The 15,394-nt window shown below is 37.4% G+C and overlaps 2 protein-coding genes and 1 long non-coding RNA gene across 13 annotated transcripts; 1 reads left to right on the top strand and 2 right to left on the bottom strand.

Annotated features, from left to right (window-relative positions):
• Positions 1-1,040: 1,040 nt before the first annotated feature.
• On the bottom strand, positions 1,041-13,997 carry LOC104094294 (uncharacterized). Of its 11 annotated transcripts, none has more exons than XM_070199635.1 (9): positions 13,648-13,882; positions 13,108-13,541; positions 12,893-12,992; positions 12,715-12,771; positions 10,841-10,943; positions 3,965-4,044; positions 3,012-3,073; positions 2,824-2,920; positions 1,041-2,382 (listed from the first exon to the last, which is right to left on the bottom strand). In XM_070199635.1, the coding sequence occupies exons 2-9, from the start codon at positions 13,461-13,463 to the stop codon at positions 2,326-2,328; spliced, it is 912 nt and encodes a 303-aa protein (XP_070055736.1). In that variant the 5' UTR covers positions 13,464-13,541; positions 13,648-13,882; the 3' UTR covers positions 1,041-2,325. The 11 variants fall into 11 exon arrangements, 8 of the variants coding, with proteins under 8 accessions (XP_070055736.1, XP_070055733.1, XP_070055734.1 ...); XM_070199629.1 differs by lacking the exon at positions 1,041-2,382 and adding exons at positions 2,505-2,644; positions 13,889-13,997 and having other exon boundaries at positions 3,965-4,047; positions 13,108-13,808; XM_070199630.1 differs by lacking the exon at positions 1,041-2,382 and adding an exon at positions 2,505-2,644 and having other exon boundaries at positions 3,965-4,047.
• Positions 1,177-1,494, bottom strand: LOC104094292 (protein PELPK2-like). The gene has a single exon (XM_009600202.4). The coding sequence runs from the start codon at positions 1,492-1,494 to the stop codon at positions 1,177-1,179; it is 318 nt and encodes a 105-aa protein (XP_009598497.1).
• Positions 2,101-3,026, top strand: LOC117276286 (uncharacterized). The gene is made up of 2 exons (XR_004506539.2): positions 2,101-2,236; positions 2,730-3,026. It is a non-coding gene; the product is annotated as an uncharacterized lncRNA (long non-coding RNA).
• Positions 13,998-15,394: the final 1,397 nt, after the last annotated feature.

Here is a 15,394-nt window from a genome sequence, read left to right as displayed (position 1 = left end):
GATTTCTCAAATAGCAATTAGTTTGATAGTGTTACATTGAAAATGTAGTCGCCGGAATATGTGTTTGGTAGTGTATGTCTCATATTTAAGAAAAAACCCGATAAATAACCGAAAAAACCGACAAAAATCGAATCGATAGTAGACTGACTTAATTGGTTTGGTTTGGTTTCAATATTTGAAAACCGACTTACTTGGTTTGGTTTCTTTTTAGGGAAAACCGATCCAAACCGAACCATGAACACCCAGTTGAATATGATCACTCTCAAATTTAAGGAACCCTCAATATGAGTTTTTGTAAATGTGAAAGTTAAATCCATTGATTATTCTTTTATTAAGGGGATAATATGGATCTTATCCATATTTGATTCATTTTAAAACAAATAAATTATCCAACCCATATTTAGTGAATAACCGTTTTTTTAAATACATTTTGCCACTACTAGTTGATGGGATAGGTGCTGATAGTAGCAGTAACTTTGAAGTCATGCTTTAATCGTATCTATAGATAAAGAAGTTGGAGTTTGTATCATGGTGAAAATAAGGTAGTCTGTGGCTTGAGATTCAGTTCACCGGAGGGGGAAAAAAGGAAGAAGCAGAAGGGCAATCGATGTTAGAAAACAACCATGCTTCAAGTCCAGACTAGTTAGGAGCAACTATATAAATCACTTATATACTGAGTTTCTAATAAATTTGTCACGTTACAGGGAATTCCCTTGTCGTTGGTAAAAAACCTTCTCTTACTTTTAACTTTAGGGAAAATGACGTTGTATAGACGCCCTCAAAACAATAGCCGAAATAATGTATATTTTTTTTGTATATACATACAGAAACATTCTGTATGTTATATACAAAAATTATAAGTACAAATTTTATACACTCAGTAGCCGAATGTAAATAGTTTCTGGCGCGGGTTAAAAGTGAAAAATTACAGATAGCCAACAATCGGCAGGCGCCATGCCAATGGTTGCCCACCAAAAAGAAATAATAGTATGGAGTTGAGGAATCTATAAGGGAAGGAATTTAGAATGACTGCCACCAACTGGAGAATTGCAAACACAAGTTTAGACGACATTGAAATAACAAGAAGTTAACAAATACAAGCAATATCAGTCAATACAAACGAGTCATTCTGGATAAGCATGCAGCATAAATTCTTGCACTGAGGGAACTTAGCCCTTAAGGGCTAGGCAGAGGTGGCAAAGGCACTGGCAACTCTGGGAGTGGCAGCTTTGGCACAGGTACTGGCAAATCTGGCTTTGGCAAAGGTGGCAGTTGAGGCATTGGAAGTTGTGGCAGTGGCAGCTTTGGTATAGGTAATGTAGGCAATCCAGGCAATCCAGGCTGTGGCAATGTTGGTAGCTCGGGTTTCGGGAGGCCAATGGGGAGATCAGGCAAAGGTACATCCAAAAGACGGCGAGCCTCTGCTTGAACTGCAAGGCTGCTGATTGATGCTAAGGCGACGAGGAAGAGAAGGTAAAGGGAGTGATGAGCCATTGTTGATTTAGAACAGTTCCAAGTAGTATTGAGTTTTGGTGGATGAAGACTGAGAGTTGATGAAAGTTTATATAGACAGCAGCTTTTGGAGAATGGTAACTACAAATGATTTGTGTGGTGAGGAAAAGAATTGTGCTGGTTTACCTTCTACACCACAAGTACTTATTTTACTATGAAATAGAATTATCAACAAGAATATTTTTATGGTCTTTGTTTTTCATCTATGGACAGCTCATGCCCTGTATAATTGAAGGGGCAAGGGAAAAGGATAAACACAGCTCACAATTTAACAGACAAAGACAAAGCCAACCAAAAAGACAGAAACTAGAGGATAAGTTGTACAAAAAACGAAAGGCAGGGAGTTTTGCTGTACAAGTTGAGGAATTTATGAACACAACTTTGCTATCTATTGGAAGAGTCTTGTGGCTACATTCTGCTATACTTGAGTTCATTTCATTCCAATACTCAATAATTTGTCTTTTACAACAAATTAGAAGAAACAAGGCAAGAGACAGTTAACACATTACAAAACTAAAGGATGATTCCAAAAATTATATTTGTCCATTGAATTTACACGCGGAAAGTTGAAACATGATCTTACGCTTCTAAGTGCATTATCTGTTACAGACTTTGCCTTGATATGGAATCAGAGCGAGGCTGTTATTTCCCGGTGCTTTTTGCTCAGATATTCAGCTTCCGAAAAAAGGGTTTTGATGAACATTCTTTTCATCAGCCTGGTCATGTAAGTACAGCCAGCCTTTTATAAATTTACACTAAAATTCTGTTCTTTACACAAGCCAATAACCCAAACTGAGCACCGAGTATTCTCTATCAACACGCTGGCTCCTGTTTCAACTTGATTCCACTTCTGCAGCCAAACATCATGGGCTGGGAAAACAGAGGAATCTGTTAGAATCATGACAAGTTGGAATAAATCCTGTTTCAGGAGTAACGTAAATGAACAGAGGCGGAGCCAGGAATGGAAGCTTATGGGTGGAGGATTCGAACCCTTTTAAGTTACTGGTTTCTAAATTAATAATTTTTACATTTTAAATGAATTTCTTAAGGAAAATACAGAGCTTGGATCAAAGTTAGAGGTCTCAGCCGAACCCGCACCTTGCTCTCTAGCTCCCCCACTGTAGATGAACGCCTAACAAATATGAGATGATCGTAGAGAAGTTCTTTTTAGTGATATTTATAACGGGGTAATTCTAATAATATGGTGGAATTTGCAGAAGAAGCGATTCAATCAAGCTCTAGAGGTAACCATAGTTATATGGCATAAGAATGGAACCTTACGCCTAAAGAACGTGCAAGAAGTGAGATTACCTGAGCTGGACTGGGCAAAAGACTACTAGCAAGCTCCTCATTCAAGAAGACAGGAAGTGGTGGCATGTGGCTCATAATCCCTGGCATATTTCCCATGCTGAAATGACATAAACAATGGTAATATTATATGAATTGCAGGACAACTAAAATTCAGCATGGTGATAAATAAAAAAGGATAGTTGGATTACTCATTTAAAATCGCACTTAAATTGTTCTTCGTCTGGAAAAAGAGATCAACATTGTCCTGCAACTGCTCATTTACATATTGAAATCAGATGTCGATATAGAAAATTGTAAGATAAGGAACATCTACCTCACACCCTCCCCAAAGACACAACAGAAACAAAAACAAAACTAAAACCATGAAAAAATAATAAATGATTCCATTTTCTTTATTTTTACTTTCTACAGGATTGTAGACACCTCACCCAATTCCCACATTAGTTTCCTACTTAGGTCTATTATTTCAATGGTATCACCATTCTATTTGAACTAAAACTAGGACTGTCAAAGCTAACACAGGAAAGGTCTAAAGATGACAATGCATCCGTTCTTTTTAGGACCTACGCTACACGCACTCTCCAGTCGTGGTAATCACGATTGCTGTTTGAGGACCAGATTCATTATTTCAGAACATGTGGATACTGACAAACATAGGATATGGTAATAAGATTCAGCCAATAAATGTGTCATTCAGTGCCTGTCCGAGCTCTTTTCTTGCCAGTATTAAGGAGCCCAATTTTACTTTTTTCCTTGTTGGACTATCACTATTAATATCACTTCTAGTAAAATATCAGAAAGTGACTGTCATTCCGAGAAACCTATCCGAAGTCCTTCAGCCGCAAATTCGCATCTGGTTTTTCTGTTTCTCCTCCAATTATCTGATAGGTTTAACTCTCTTTTTAGATAAAATAATAAATTTCACCAAAAGAAGGGCAAAAGTGTGGCCATATACAGGAAGTATAACAAAAGTAGAAAACTTCACAAAAGGATGGTTTTCTATGAAAGATACCCAATCTTCTATACAAATAGGAACCTTGTGGGTGCATCAAAAGGAAATAAGGGAAAAGAGGCTATTTCTTAAGTGTATAAAATCTTTCTGATAAGTTTAACTCTATAAACAAGAGGTTGAGATTAATACCTTGAATGTTGAGAGATTAGCTGAAATTTTATTAAGCGCCTGATTGTTTTCTTCTAATAGACACCTCGTTCCAAGTAGTGCTGCTAAAACCCAAAAACCATTTATACAATTAGAGCTGATGCCGCACTAAACAATGTAAGATGCAAGACCAAAAGCCCAGAAGGAAATAGAGAATAGCAAAGCAGATAATTTTTGTTTTTGATAAATTAGCAGAGAAAAAGATTAATTGGTAATTTTAGCAAGAATTTTACCAAATTACAATAAATGACATCTTGTAGCGCTTGCATGCATAACTTGGTCAAGCAACATGCGCTGGTAATCTGGGAAGAACTTTAAGGCATTACACTACTCAACATCTTTAGGTGCTTATGTACATAAATTTGTCAAATAGCTCTGGATTATTTGTGAAATCCTGTCAATTAAAACCTTATGAAACTTATAAATTTAGGGTTCCTTTCTCCAAAACAAGTAAAATATGTCCTGCCTCTATTTATCCTTTTATAAAGCCATGTTTCGCTGAGTTAGGTTACAAGGGAAGTTGTGCAGCCCACACTAAACACTTGTTAAGTCAAGGCGTGAGATCCCAATTGTTCTTATTTTAAACCTTCCTTTTCAAACAAAAACGGCAAGAAAACCTTTTGCCATCTCCTTCACTCTATCAGGAAAGTGATGTATGAATTATGCAAGAAAATTAAGCAATAGCGAACAACGTATTTGAGGAGTGTAACAACCCATGGACCACTGGCGGTTGAACACAAAAGTGAGTTAGTTGTGACACTTGCTTTAGGCAAACCACATTGGAGTGAGAGGGAAAAGTTGGGGGCCATATAAGGGCGAGTTCAGGATTTAATTGCTGATGTTTAACCCAAAAAGACAACCGTGAGATGGCCTAGAGTCGGCCAAAGCAGACAATACCTTGATAGTTGGGTCTGGGTCATGACAAGTATCAGAGTTGATAGCATCCTGAGTACGGTGACGGGGCGAACTCACAAGGACGTTAAGTACCTAAAGGGATGGGGTCAGTGTAACAGCCAATGGACCACTGGCGGTTGAAATTCCTGTTAGTTATGTGTAGTCCCACATTGGAATGGGAGTAATATGTACTTTGCAGACTATAGCTATAAATAGGACCTCTTGTATTATATTGAGTATCTAATATCAATAATATATTTTCTCCAATGCTTTCTCACATGGTATCAGAGCATTAGTGAGAAAAGATCGATGTGCGTCATTCCAGCGTTAACCGGGAAGAAAGAACTTAGTCATCGTGCAATTTTTCCAGTGACCTAAGGCATGTCTACGTGAAAATCACTTTCTGTCGGTGTTGTGCTAAAACCAACACCACCACAAGGTAGATCACCCTCCGACGGCCAACCCCTGAAAATTTATCCGGCAGAAAAGTTGCCACGCGCCGGCAACAACAACTTTTCAAGCGAGGGTTCCGGCCATTTTTTCGTAAAGCTTCTTCAGGACAGCCTGCTCTTCTCACAATTCCGAGCCTACCCATCTAATTCAAATCAAATTCTGACCACTTTTATATTTTTCCAGCGTGAACCACCTTTCGGGCCATTTTTTTGAAAACATTTCTTCAAGACAGCTTGCTCGCAAGGGAATTCCGAGTCTATCCATCCTGGTTACGACAAATTCCGACAACTTTACAATTTTCCGGCGAGCTACAGTGTTTCCCGGTGTGAACAGTGTTTCCGGAGTAAAATAGATTTCTGATTTCTGTTGTAAACAGTGTTTTCCCAGCTATTTCTTCAGTTTTCCCACAGGAGTTACTTATTTTCACTATTTCAAGTTAACCCTACTACTACAAATTGTAGCGACATGGGAATCGATACTTTGAATAGTCGGATGGTTTCTTTAGCAGATTATATTGAGTTCCTTCAGTACAAAACATGTAAGCAGACATCTTCTGAGATAGCTTCTTTTGTTCAAACAGCAGGTGCATCATATCATATTTCTTGTAACAAATCTCTTTTCACTACTATTTCGTATTCTCAATCTCTTCCCAAAGTCACAACGGCCAATGGGTCTCAAACCATGGCAACTGCAATAGGTCAAGCAAGCCCACTTCCTTCCTTACCTTTAGATTGGGTCCTTTATGTTCCCAATAGTCCTTTTAATCTCATAGTTGTTAGTCGCTTAGCCAAATCACTTAAATGCACTGTTTTATTTCTTGATGACTATGTTTTTATACAGGAACGCAGTACAGGGCGAATCATTGGTACCGAGCGTGAATCAAACAGACTTTATTACCTTATCCTTGCTAAATCACATGGACTCACATCTTGTCTTCCTTCAACAACTTGTCATGTTACTGATTCACCAGATTTATTACATAAACGGTTGGGACATCCTAGTTTGTCAAAACTTTAGAAAATGGTATCTGGTTTATCTCACTTGTCTGCTCTAGAGTGTGAGTCATGTCAGCTCGGCAAGCATATTCGCTCCCATTTCTCTCGGCGTCTTGATAATCGAGCAGTCACATTTTACTTTAGTCCATTCAGATGTTTGGGGTCCTAGTCGGGTCAGTTCCACCTTGGGATTCCGCTACTTTGTCAGTTTCATTGATGATTATTCCAGTTGCACTTGGATATTTTTAATAAAAAATCGATCTGAGTTGTTTTCTATTTTCCCGACCTTCCACGCTGAAATTCAAAATCAATTTGGGGTTTCTATTCGCACATTTCGTAGTGATAATGCCCGAGAGTATTTGTCTTCCTCATTTCAGCAGTTTATGAAATCTCATGGGATTATTCATCAAACATCTTGTCCGTACACATCTCAACAAAATGGGGTAGCTGAAAGAAAGAATAGACATCTTATTGAAACTGCTCGTACCCTACTCATACAATCTCATGCTCCGTTGTGTTTTTGGGGGGTTGCAGTTCTTACATGTTGCTATCTTATTAATCGTATGTCATCTTCAGCTATCCAGAACCAAGTTCCATTCTCTGTCATGTTTCCCCACTTACTTTTGTTCTCTCTTCCACCCCGTATCTTTGGAAGCACTTGTTTTGTCCATAACCTTACTCCATGAACAGATAAGTTAGCTCCTCATGCTCTTAAGTGCGTATTTCTGGGTTACTCGAGAACACAAAAGGGGTATCGATGCTACTCTCCTGACCTCCAGCGGTACCTTATGTCCGCTGATGTTACCTTCTTTAAAACCCAATCATACTTCACAGGTTCAGGTCATCACTTAGATACTTCTGAGGTACTAGGAGAAAATATATTATTGATATTAGATACTCAATATAATACAAGAGGTCCTATTTATAGCTATAGTCTACAAAGTACATATTACTCCCATTCCAATGTGGAACTACACATAACTAACACTCCCCCTCAAGCCGGTGCATACACATCATATGTACCGAGCTTGTTACACATGTAACTAATACGAGAACCAGTAAGAAACTTAGTGAAAATATTTTCTAGTTGATCATTCGACTTTAAAAACTTTGTAACAATATCTCCTGAAAGTATTTTTTCTCTGACAAAGTGACAATCGATCTCAATGTGTTTAGTCCTCTTATGGAACACCGGATTTGACGCAATATGAAGAGCAGCTTGGTTATCACACACCAGTTCCATCTTGCTGATTTCTCCGAACTTTAACTCCTTGAGCAACTGCTTGACCCAAACTAACTCACACGTTGCCATAGCCATGGCCCAATCTTCGGCTTCGGCGCTAGATCGAGCAACTACATTCTGTTTCTTGCTCTTCCACGAGACCAAATTACCTCCTACTAGAACACAATATCCAGACGTAGAACGTCTATCAAAAGGTGATCCTGCCCAATCAACATCTGTGTACCCAACAATCTGCTCGTGGCCTCGATCCCTGAATAGTAATTCTTTGCCTGGAGCTAACTTTATATACCAAAGAATGCGAACTGCATTCCAGTGACTATCACATGGAGAATCCATAAACTGACTTACAACACTCAACGGAAAAGAAATGTCAGGTCTAGTCACTGTGAGGTAATTCAATTTGTCAACCAACCTCCTATATCTCGTAGGGTCTCTAAGAGGCTCCCCCTGTCCAGGTAGAAGCTTAGCATTCTGATCCACATAAGAGTCAATAGGTCTGCAATCCATCATTCCAGTCTCCTCAAGAATGTCTAAGGCATACTTCCGTTGTGAAATAACAATACCTGAGCTAGACTGAGCGACCTCAATACCTAGAAAATACTTCAATTTGCCCAGATACTTAGTCTGGAAGTGCTGAAAGAGATGCTGCTTCAGATTAGTAATACCATCCTGATCATTGCCAGTAATAACAATATCATCAACATAAACCACTAGATAAATACACAGATTAGGAGCAGAATGCCGATAAAACACATAGTGATCAGCCTCACTACGAGTCATGCCGAACTACTGAATAATTGTGCTGACTTAGCAAACCAAGCTCGAGGGGACTGTTTCAAACCATATAGTGACCTGCGCAATCTGCACACACAACCATTAAACTCCTCCTGAGCAACAAAACCAGGTGGTTGCTCCATATAAACTTCTTCCTCAAGATCACCGTGGAGAAAAACATTCTTAATGTCTAACTGATAAAGAGGCCAATGACGTATAACAACCATGGACAAAAAGAGACGAACAAATGCTACTTTAGCCACGGGAGAGAAAGTATCACTATAATCAAGCCCAAAAATCTGAGTATATCCTTTTGCAACAAGACGAGCCTTAAGCCGATCAACCTGGCCATCCGGGCCGACTTTGACTGCATAAACCCAACGACAACCAACAGTAGACTTACCTGCAGGAAGAGGAACAAGCTCCCAAGTGTCACTCGCATGTAAAGCAGACATCTCGTCAATCATAGCATGTCGCCATCCTGGATGAGATCGTGCCTCACCTGTAGACTTAGGATAGAAACAATGGACAAAGAAGATATAAAAGCATAATGAGGTGACAACAGACGATGATAACTTAAACCGACATAATGGGGATTAGGATTTAGTGTGGATCGTACACCTTTGCGGAGTGCAATTGGTTGACTAAGAGGAGACAACTCCGCAGTAGGTGCAGAATCTGATGCAGGGCGTGAATCACCCGGGCCTGATGTTGGATGTGGACGACGATGATAAGTCAAGAGTGGTGGAGCTGCAGAAGGTTGAACTGGATTATGTGGAGGAACTGGAGCTATAGGCAGTGGAGCTACAACTGTAGGTGGTAGAGCTACAACTGGAGGAGCTGGAGATGTAGAGGAAGATAAATGGGAGATAATGACTGAATCTCCAAAAGATGAACCCGTGCTTTCTCACAATTACTATGTAATTACCTTAGCAAATCCGACATCAGAATGGGAGAGAAAGTTACGCGTCATATAAGAGCGAGTTCGGGATTCAACTGCCGAGGTGTCTTTTGTTAAAGCCCAAGATGACAAAATAGGGAGTCCCAAAAGCCTTGAGGTGCCCTAGAGCAGTCGGGCCAAAGCGGACAATACCTTGCCAATTGGGCCTTGATCGTGACAAGGACCTTATAGTAACTAAGCAAATTTCAGCATCCCATACTATTTTTCCAAAAAAAAAAAAAAAAAGGTAAAAAGGATTTTTCTAGAAGCTCCAAAAGTTGAAAAGGACCTTTGAAAAAAGCTATGCATGCAACTTTCATAAAGAACCTTCAAAAGTGCAAAGCTCATGGCATTTCTTCTCATAGAAGACATCAAAGAAAGTGCACAAGGGAAAAGAAATCGTGAAAAAAAACTCCCTTAAGAGAACTTATTAAGTTCTCACATATACACTAACGTGATTAAGAAAGATATGATAACAATTAACTAGAAACAAGGGATGTATGCAATAAACCAGCCTGACGTACTGAAGATTTGTGGAACAACTGAGTCCACAAAAGATGATCTCAACCGCAAAAGCTTTAAGATACAGTGAATAAGGGACACAGAGTAAGATTGCAAAAAGGCACCAGAGGCAATAAACCAGCCGGAAGAACTCAAGATTTGTTGGACAGCTGGACACGAAATGACACAATTGATAGTGGACACAAGAGGAGATCACAGCATCAAAGCATAAAGAAAGCAAAGCAGGAAATTGAGCAGTCGCGTAATCTTGAAGATTTGAGCATGGTATTTAACATTATTCCAGTGTTAAATTGATGTATATGGTTCATCAAAAAATGTTGATTTATATGGTTGCATGATGGGGTACGGGTGGGACTTTTGAGTTGATATATGGGCTGTCTGGAGTATAAAAATCTGAGAATTCTGGGAAGTACATCACTGGGTAATATATTAATATTATTTTTAACAAAAGGCAGCAAAGGGGTTCATAGCCATGTGCTTACGGTACTTGGGCGCTTCTCGTATTCAAATAAAGGGGCCAAATAAACACAATGGAATTTTTTTATTAATCTGTAATTACACATAAAAGTGATGTTTATCAAGTAAGCAACAAGCATATTGTATTAAGAGTTAGTATTTTTCTCTTGTTGCCGATCTCCAACATATTAACAAAAAAGAAAGTCCTAATCACTTTCCTACAAGGTACAATTGTTATTACTTTGATTGTCTTTCCCTAGTTAAAGCTAAGCAACTAACTAAATAAACTGTTCTCGGATTTCATCACACAATAGAAAAGAAGCCTATTAAAATGATACTCAAAATCTCTCACGGTTGCAGAATGCTGTTCATCCAATACCAGAATGAATAAGACATATACCGTCAACCAGAAACATTACTTACTTGCATTAGGTAAGAAATCATCTGTTATGAGATAATGGATGCAAGTTCATTTACTTAAGACATAATCAGAAAATGAGTATCATATTACAACTTTGTTCTTTTGGCAAAAAAGAAAAAGGAGAAGAATATGTTCCTATTGATGAACATACGAGACTAACCTCCAGCAGCATGGTTATGATGATTTATGGGGAGAGAATATGGCGTCAAGCTCAAAAGTGAAGCAGATGCACTACTCTTTGAGGACATTTCCGCTGATTTATCCTGAAGAAGCATTAAATGTGTAATGTGTTTTCTCTCAATCAATGTGATAAAAAAATGCGTAAAGAAACACGCATGCAGATAGAAACATACCAATAGACATGCACAAAGAGATGATCAATGATTAAATATCATGACATACTAAAACTAGGGAAGATTACATGAACCTTCAGAAAGTGTTTTTTAAAGTTAGAGTTCATTAGTGATCTGAAATATCGCTATTCAGAAATTTTCCTGCAGCAGATGCAACATTTCGAAAAGATACATATCTAGCGGATTACATCTTAAACAAAATTATTCATCAAAAGCCAGCAGAGAGTAGATCCTGAAACTGTATAGTTGCAAATAATTGCTCCCCATTAATATCCAAAGGGGATGAAAAACCTATAAGAATACTCAATTCATGTGCATTTAACAAGTTACACCAAAAGGCCAAAAAATTACAAGAATTTGTAAACTAATTCAGCTTCATCTTCAAACACCTCTGGTTTCTATACTGGGAAATCACCCAAAAAAGGGCAAGCTGGAACAACTCCATAGCTGCCTTGCCACTACACTGTGTAGCAACAGATGGCTTGAATCTTCACCATAAAACTCATATATAACACCTATTACACATTAAAATCTCCTCTTCTGCAGATTTGATTGTCAAACAAGCATCAAACTTGACAATCCAACAAACCTAACCACCTTAAGAGGTGCTTTTTCTCCTCCTGATAATCCTCCAAGGTCAACAATCAAGGAGATGTTTGATGAACAAAAAACTTTATGCCTTGTCTTGCAGTGAGCGTTCGGCAGAGGCGGAGCCAAGATTTGAAGTTTGTGGGTTCTGAATTTGCCACAAATCCCGTAGCTCGTCTTAGTTACTGGGTTCGCAATTATATTTACAAGGTCAATATTTTTTATGTATATATAGTAGAGATTGAATCCCCTTGCCTTTTCCGAAAGTTAACTTCTTTATATTTTGAATCCCCTTGGCGAAATCCTGGCTCCGCCATTGCGCCAGCCACCATTTGTTTTGTATTGTGCAATGGCAGCATTAGTATTCCTGGAGAAACTGAACAATTGTGGTAATTCAACTTTAAGATGAAAGTGTTATATTCATGTATAACGCCACAACTTTAGCTCCTTCCAAAACTTACTGTAACACAAGTGCTTGAAAAGAATGTGCTTCTTTCCCCAGCTTTACAATCTTTCACAATACAATTCCATGTTTATATTACTGGTTAGTGCACAGAGGATCAGCTTTCGCATATTCAACTGGGATTACCTGTTTCTAAAGGTCATCGGAACCTGGCAATATCTCCACAACCAGTAATATAACAAACCCTTGTACGGAATATCAAACTTTTATCCATAAACCCCCTCCTTCTTTATCTTAGTTACTTTGCTCCATTTCGTTGCATGAAAAGTCTTATCCTCTTTATCTCCTTCATAGAAAAATTCTCTCCTAATGTTGTCAAGCTTTCTTTCTGTCTTAGCTGGAAATGTAGATGGCATGTAGGTAATAAGCTGTAGTACTTGGTCAGAATAGTAAAATTAAATTTTACAGCATGCACATTTCTTCAAACTAACATGACTAAAAAAAACTGCAAACATAAAAGTTACAATCAACCGTTTCCAGACCTCCCAGATTCAAGAAACTGGATAAACAAAATACTCCACTCACTATGTCTGATCATAAGAAAATCAAAGTAATTCGTAATACCATACAAGATAAAGGGAACGGAAGGGAAGAAAAGGATAAAAGTAAGTAAAGTAGATGACGGCACACCTTCCTATCTTTCAATTTCTTTCCCAAACTATAGTTTTCCTGTTTCCTTCGTTTTCTCTGACAAACAACCACAAAAAACGTAAGTCTTCTCAACTAGCATAAATCTATCATAAGAAATGTTTAAGGCAAATGAAAAGATAAGACTTCATCAATAATAATAACAGCCTCGGGAGCTCACCATTATCCACCTACATCTCATTGCAACATCACGTACAGTTTTATCCCGGAGTGTGGCTGCAATCTTAATATATTTTAGTATACGGGGTTCATTAGCAAACCTATCATCAAAAAAACTTGTAAGGTTAATATATATAATTTTGTCACAAACATCGGATAGACACAAAAACATCACAGCATATATATTCATTCAGAGACCAAGAATAAACTACCTACTTGATAAGTCCTTTATCCAGCTTGTACTGTTCCTCCACCGTCCACTCAGCTGCTAGCCCCGAGTCGTGCTTGAGCCCCGGCACTGAATCTATAAGAAAAGAACCTGAACAACTTCCGTACGGACTAATTCTTGGACTATTGATACTAGTGTTATTGTTGCTGGTTACCATTGTTGGATTCCCTGAAAATAACATCCCTCCACCTGCGTGTCCTACACCACTATAATTTACACTAAAATTATTCATCCCAAGCTGACTATAGTAATCACTCATCAAAATCATTTGGGATGATGTGCTGTCAATTGCCCCTGATTGAAATGATAAAGCTTGCCGCTGGTGATAATCATCTGCAGCCATTTCTTGAATAAAGCATTTAACTTTATTCAAGATATTTCCAAGATATTTATCTAAACTCCTTGAATCCACACAAAGCTACTAAAGAAAAGCAAAACTAAAATCAGAGCTTCAAAATCCCAAATAAAAATCCAAACTTTATTCCAATACAGTAAAAGGGGTTGCAATAAACAAGATTATACAGTACCAAGATGAATCATTTCACCAAGATTCCTTGACTAAGGTGAAAAATCAACTTCAAGAATTGGAACCCACTTGGGAATTTGCATCTTTGTTGATTAAATTACATTGCTTCACAAGTTTACCCATTACTGAGCTCAGCCACTTGCTGAAGCATAAAACCCCAACCTCAAAGAATCAAGAAATGGTATATATGTATTAGTGGAGGTACAGAGTAAGAGAACAGACGGAAAGGAAAAAGAAAATACCTTGTTGAAGTTTTTCTTTATCTAGTCTAGCTTTTCTTTTTTTTTTTAAAAAAAACAAAAATGAAGACCAGGACCACTGGTTTTACTCATACTCGATTTTAAGTCTTTTTGGGGGGTTATCACATGATCTACACCGTTAAGTAACACTTTGAGGGTAAAGCAGTTCTTACTAAATATGATTCCACGCGGTTTAAAGCTAAAACCTGTAGTTAAGGAATAGTTACCACTTTATTAAACTATAAGAGACTTTTAAACTCTGAGACAGGTTATTTATCATTTTTATTTATTACTACTTATTTGTAATTATGATCTGAGTGTAAGTTGAAACAATTTGGTATAAAAATTATATGGGAATAAACTTTTACTAATGGAAACTAATGTCAACATGAGAGGTAAAATCTAATAAACTATATTCTATCCCTCAATAATCTCCATAATTTTGAAACATTGCTTTTTTACCTTAGCTTTTTATTTAATATGAACCACCTAGTAAAATATGCGAAGTGGTATCGACATAAACCTCGGTTGCTTACTAGTTGTAGTTACAATGCCACTTTTTAGCATTGTGGGGTTTGAAACCTTTTCTTGCTTCTACTGTTTGTAGCTGGCTCTCCACCAATAGGATATAAGAAGAAAATGAGCAATGGGAAGTGTGCAAAATAAATAATTGGATGATACTATTTTGGTTTTGTTCTATTGTGGGCACAGATCTTGAATAGCAGCAGCACAAAGTGCGAGTCCCAATAAGCAGGTGATGCAATAATTCTTGACAATTCCTCTTTTGTGACTTTTCCCTATTTCAATTTCCTGTTGTGGGAGGAATAAATAGTATTTATTTGAGTTTTTGGCCTTTTTTGAATTCGTATTTTAGCATTAATTAATAATAAAATTAATTATATTAATTATAATTTATTCATTAAAAATATAACAAATGATCTTAAACTCTTTACTTCACGGGAAAGTTTAGAAAAAAGAAATTAATTTCTTCTAAATATCTGAAAAAATTAAATATTATGAACCATTAAAAAATAATTAAAAAATCAACTAAAATGGACAAAAAAGAGTGTGAGTAAATTTTGTACTGTAGAATAATAGGACTGACATGTTTAGTGGGAAAATGACTTAGATTAGCACTTAACTTCTTTAGGCCAGTGAAATAAGTACTACTATAAATTTGTACCTCAAATAAAAATGAATCATCATGCGATGAAATAGTTAAAATCCCTTCGCCCTCAATTAGATATTGGAATTTTTCCTAGTCATGTAAAAATAGCGGTAGAACTAGTATTTCAATAACTAGTATAATAGCTTTTTAACAAAACATGCACAATCACGGTAAAAATTGCTTATCAGCGTCAAATTATCTTAAATACACGTGGCGCGATTAACATATATTATTAAGGATTTCAGTTTCAGTTGTATAAATTCAACTATTGCTATACGAATCATTCTCTCCAAAAATATCTTTTGTTTCACTCTCAGACTGTCCAAGTACAAAATACATAA

This window comes from Nicotiana tomentosiformis, chromosome 4, assembly GCF_000390325.3.
Source record: "Nicotiana tomentosiformis chromosome 4, ASM39032v3, whole genome shotgun sequence".
In the NCBI taxonomy this organism is placed as follows: Eukaryota; Viridiplantae; Streptophyta; class Magnoliopsida; order Solanales; family Solanaceae; genus Nicotiana; species Nicotiana tomentosiformis.
This window is presented reverse-complemented; position numbering and strand designations above follow the sequence as displayed.

Bases quoted from the DNA above. Each gene is read 5' to 3' on its own strand.
- LOC104094294 (XM_070199629.1), bottom strand. From the start codon at position 13,463: ATGGCTGCAGATGATTATCACCAGCGGCAAGCTTTATCATTTCAATCA. The intron at 10,944-12,714 runs GTGTGCCGTCAT...ATGCTTCTTCAG, and splicing joins AGAAATTGAAAGATAGGAAG to GATAAATCAGCGGAAATGTC. The intron at 2,645-2,823 runs GTAATCTCACTT...CATATTTGTTAG, and splicing joins TTTTGCCCAGTCCAGCTCAG to GCGTTCATCTACAGTGGGGG.
- LOC104094292 (XM_009600202.4), bottom strand. From the start codon at position 1,494: ATGGCTCATCACTCCCTTTACCTTCTCTTCCTCGTCGCCTTAGCATCA.